This window comes from Cupressus sempervirens, chromosome 2, assembly GCF_028749045.1.
Source record: "Cupressus sempervirens isolate cs-2001-9-10 chromosome 2, ASM2874904v1, whole genome shotgun sequence".
In the NCBI taxonomy this organism is placed as follows: domain Eukaryota; kingdom Viridiplantae; phylum Streptophyta; class Pinopsida; order Cupressales; family Cupressaceae; genus Cupressus; species Cupressus sempervirens.
The window spans coordinates 150,171,492-150,176,523 of record NC_143119.1 but is presented as its reverse complement, the minus strand read 5'-3'; the positions used below and the strand labels follow the sequence as shown (position 1 = coordinate 150,176,523).

General features: G+C 34.2%; 1 protein-coding gene across 1 annotated transcript; it reads left to right on the top strand.

Annotated features, from left to right (window-relative positions):
• The first annotated feature begins 1,942 nt into the window (after positions 1–1,942).
• LOC149571492 (heavy metal-associated isoprenylated plant protein 23-like) lies at positions 1,943–4,679 on the top strand. Its single transcript, XM_089813007.1, has 4 exons — positions 1,943–2,073; positions 2,186–2,380; positions 3,661–3,736; positions 3,986–4,679. Exons 2-4 carry the CDS (start codon positions 2,312–2,314, stop codon positions 4,276–4,278), a joined length of 438 nt encoding a protein of 145 aa, XP_089669133.1. The 5' UTR covers positions 1,943–2,073; positions 2,186–2,311; the 3' UTR covers positions 4,279–4,679.
• The last annotated feature ends 353 nt before the right edge of the window (positions 4,680–5,032 follow it).

Below are 5,032 nucleotides of genomic sequence, written 5' to 3'. Positions count from 1 at the left end.
CTGTATATATAGCTAGGCTGGAAGGTACTGAAAGACAATGACCCCCACATAAGGGTGCACTGGAATGTTTTGCAAACCCTAAACTACAAGTCTATAGCAGCCATACAAAGCACTGTTCAAAGAAAGCAAAAGCAATCATTTTAAACATCACTTAATGGTCTGTCTATTTCTTAACATTTAGCACAGTCTTTCACGGGGGTCAGCCAACTTTAAAATTCTCCTTTAGTTTCTCATCCCCACATATGGAACATACATAACACCGTCCCTTCACAAAGACTAAGGGACCCATTTATGAATCCCTTGGTCAGGAAGGCACGTAGCATGCAATTTAATACATATACACACTAAATAATATACATATATACATATTGTTATTATTATATATGTAGTTTTCTTTTGGGTGCATTTCTTTCATATAACCTAATATGTTTAGTGGTATGCATATTTGCTTTTAGATCACAAAGAATGATTCTTGTATAGTCTATTATATCAAGTGGTATGTATATTTGCTTTTAGATGACTCAAAATAAAAGAATTAGGAAAAGAGTTTCAGTAGTTACTCTCTGTTGTAATTATAATATTTTAGATTCTACTATTGAAAGTCAATTAGAAAATCACTTATAAGTTAGGGGAAATGTTATAGTAGTCATTCAAACTAAATACACACATTTAGATCTCCTAAATTGTAAGTCGAAATATGCTGATTTTTTTCATTGTATTTATGTAGGTGGCTCAAGACCTTAAAGCTAAGATTTTGGCATTTGGGCATTTACAGATCTCTCCATAGAGGCTGTGAAGTGCAAAGTGGTCAAAAAGTGTCATTTTATAATACTTGTCCGATACTCATTATGTTCACCCCTCAATAGTTGCTCACCAAACAACTCTAGCACTCATGGTTAAATGTCCTAGTAGTTGTTATGAAATGTCCCAGTGGTGGTGCACAAATTGGTCAATCACTAACCAAAAAAGCTAAAAATGATCCACTATTGGTACATTTGTGACCAGCTATTGGAGGTATCTATGACAAAACTCTATCACAGTTATCGGTCTCTTCCCCTAATAGCCAAGCATCTTTGGAAAAAAATAAGTTAGTAATTAGATCAATTGTGCAAGTTTATTGGTACCAATAATGTAATGTTATTTGAGCATTTGTGCCAACGTATTAGATCAATCATGTAAAAGTTTTGGTTGTCGAAGCAAATGGGTAATGGGTCAATAGAGAATAACCATAATTTGAAATTACCACTTTTTGACCCTTGCATGCATAATAGATCCTAAAACTGTTTGTCTTTACTAACGAGAAGGCAGAACAATAACTATAAGCACTTAAGTCACATATGAAGACAACAAAAATAAAATTGTCAAAATTTGGTGTAACATTTAAAATCTAAAGTATACACAGTTAGCTATAAAGTCTATTAGTATGTTTCCCTTATTCTATACTCATTATAAGATAAACTTAATTGTACTACAAAGAAGACATGCATATCTTTATCTTCTTTGAAATTTGATTTTGTGACTTCTTTTTAGAACACAAATTCTCCACCACTAGAAATCCATATAACCCTTCCTAACTAAAATAGATATAATGCAATTTAATGCATATATACTCTAAATAATGGATATAAATACGCATTATATATAGTTCATGGGTTTGTCTGTCTACCACTTGGGAGCTCGGCTCCACATAGGAATTTTTTTTAAGTTTGCAGCTGAAAAGTATCTAACCAAGCTTAAGGTTGGATTTAGTTTTTGCTTTTTCAAAAAAGATTTCCCTTTGCTTTTGAATTATTAACTTGATTGGCACGGATGGTATTCCTCACTGGCATCTACTACCCAAAAGCCATTTAATCCCCTGTAATTTTTAAGGCTTCAGTAATAGTAGTACTCCTTTGCCCTTTTTTTCTCTTTTTGCTCCTAAACAGTAAACATTTTGTCCTTGCTGCCTCTATTTATACCCTGAGCTACCCTTTGAGTCTTTTCAATTATAACATTTGCTTCTCCTCTGAAATTCTCTGCCATTCAACCTGACCTGCAATCTCTCTTTTGCTTGTACATTGGATTTTGTTTTACGTATGTTGCTCTTTCACGTCTTCTGCCGTGCAATTTATTAGTCTTTTTTACGTACCTAGTTCAGAAGTTTGAAATTTAATGCTTGTTTATGTGACTTCTCCTGTGTGTACAGATTTGTACCTTGATCTTCCACAAAATTCTGTCAACCCCTGAGGGCTCTATTGTGTTTGGGAGAGGAAAAAAAAAAGATCTTTTTTGTCATTTTACTTGCTCTTGTCATTCATTAGTTTTGACTGAAATGGGTGCTCTGGAATATGTTGTAAGGCTTCTTAATGGCCGCACTAAACGCAAGAGAAAGCAGTTGCAGGTATGCCATTTTTCTTTCATGCCGTTTTAGAACTGGAATGGTCAGCCTGCTCTTGATCTTGATAGAAATGAAATTACTTATTGTTGAAGTAGATGACATTGAATTTTGCATCAAAGAAAAATAAAGAATCCCACAAGAAGCTCAATAGTTGGTATCAGTGCTTCAATCTTGAAAGATTGCTACTGAAAACCAACTATATATGTTTTCTTTTGGATAGCTTCCGTTTTCCTGATGATCACTAAGTCTAACAGCACACATTTAGTGCAAGTCGGAGAAAAAGAAGAGTGACTCAAACATAGAAAATGAAATAATTCATATGTAGAATCAGAAGAATCGGTAATAAGGCACCCAAAGCTGTTATAAGGCGTAGTAGGCATCAGTTTTTTACAGTTTATGTAATCAGTGTAAATGTTTTGAATCAATTGTGTATTTCTTGTAGATTGTACTCTTTCTCTTTCTGATGATAGATTGGTGAGTGCAATATGAAAAGCATTGATGAAAAAAAATTCAGAATCTAAAAATATTTACACTTAAATATTTCAAAGAAACTTCTATCTTTTAGATATGCGCATATAAAAATTAAGAGAACGATGTAGTTATGTTTCACCTATTTCTCTCTTTTAGATTAGCATATATAAGATTTAGAAGACCCATATAGATGATATAGCACACCCATATAGATTATCTCTATCTTTTAATCAGTGCATCAAAATAGGTTTTCAAATATCTCATCTGGATGAAATTTCTAAGCATTGCTAATATATTACTCGGACATTACAGCAGTAGATTTGCTTTTTCTTCATAGTTTGTATTCTTCATCTAAAAGTAAGAATTCACAGGTTGGTTCAGATTTAAATTTGGAACCAGCTAAAATTGGCAACTGGTGTTTCTCCTCCTTTTCCTGTTATGATTCCTTGGAAAAGTGTCTCCTTAGTTATGCCCACTTCTATCTTTTGTATATGCATGTATAAAATTTAGCAGACCCATATAGATTGCTACTTCTATCTTTTGTTTATGCATATATAAGGTTTAACAGACCTATATAGTTTATATTTCATCTATTAATCAGTTCATTAAGTATTGCTTTTCAAATATCTCATCTGATGAAATATCTAAGCACTGATAATACATTACCCAAACCTTGCAGAAGAAGATTTACTTTTCCTCCTCAGCTTATATTCATCATCTAAAAGTAAAATTCACGATTTGGTTCAGATTTAAAGTTGCAACCAGCTGAGATTGACAAGTGTTGTGTCTCCTCCTTTACTTGTGCGATGCAGACTGTGGAGCTAAAAGTTAGAATGGACTGTGAAGGCTGTGAGAGGAAAGTTAGGAACTCTGTTTCTTCCATGAAAGGCGAGTAAACCAAACCATACCTCCAAAATCATAATCATGTTGGACTAACAGTTAATTTTTTCAGAATATTACGGATTCGTGACATGGCTTAATCGTCTCTTGTGTTCTATAAGTCTAGTGGTTGTATCGGACATTGACAGGTTGAACTTTTGATGCAACAGCAACTCTAACTTGTAACGAATCAAACATTTAGAAAAAGAGAAAGATGGATGTTTTATTCTTGCCTGTTGTCTTCTGTGGTTGTTGCAGGGGTTCAAACAGTAAATGTTAGTAGGAAGGAGCATAAAGTGACAGTTACTGGGTATGTTGATAGGAACAAGGTTTTAAAGAGAGTGAAGACCACAGGAAAAAGGGCAGAGTTCTGGCCCTATGTTCCTTACAATCTGGTTTACTACCCTTATGCTGCTCAGACTTATGACAAGAAGGCACCTTCTGGCTATGTCAGAAATGTGGATTACTCTTTCCCAAACCCCAGCAGAACAGATGAGAAGTACACCACACTCTTCAGTGACGACAATCCAAATGCATGTTCTGTTATGTAATGGGCTGAAGCTGCTTAGATTATTTATTAAGTTCGAGTAGACTTGAATTCAAGACCTCCCAAATAAGAAGCTCACAATTTACCGTTGTGTTGTAGACTCTTGCCCAAGCTTACTAGAATTTTCATGACAAAATGAAAGGTGGCTTTGCCTCTATGAACTGTGTAGCAAGATTTTCTCAGAGATAAATTATTAGTTGATGTTGTTGTTTGTCTGTAAGGAGATTCAAGCAACTGGTTGTAAACTGATGCATCTCACACCACGTCCTGGATTTTCCACCATTTTCCCTGCTATGATCGGAATGACAATGTAAACAGAGGCTTTTTTTTCGAAGACTGATGTGGATATGTTTTTGGCCATTGAGCTTTATATGAGTAAATACTGTGTGTACCATTTAGTTTTAATGACTTTTCTTGGTATTTTGCAAATTTTCTACCTTTTGAATGGAAAGAATATCAGGCGATTAGCGTCCAAGCTATATGTGACAAGTAAACTGTACTGGCTTTAAGCCCAGTACGGGATTCAATTATATTACCCCACATCGTCTCTTTCTTTTTTTTGGTTTTTTGTTTATTTTCACATTGTTCTCTTTTATAAAGCAAGAGGATTCCACAAGTAATGAGGTACACAGTAAAAACTACTCAAGCACACATCTGAGGTAAATGAAAGAATGTTGTGGACAATATTATTAGGAATAAGGTGTCTCAATCTTGTATAATTTCTATTCTTATTATTATTTGTTTTGTAAAATGTATTT

Excerpts from the sequence above, each read along its gene's own strand:
- LOC149571492 (XM_089813007.1), top strand. The coding sequence starts at position 2,312 with ATGGGTGCTCTGGAATATGTTGTAAGGCTTCTTAATGGCCGCACTAAA. Across the intron at positions 2,381-3,660 it reads GCAAGAGAAAGCAGTTGCAG|ACTGTGGAGCTAAAAGTTAG; the intron begins GTATGCCATTTT and ends TGTGCGATGCAG. Across the intron at positions 3,737-3,985 it reads CTCTGTTTCTTCCATGAAAG|GGGTTCAAACAGTAAATGTT; the intron begins GCGAGTAAACCA and ends TGGTTGTTGCAG.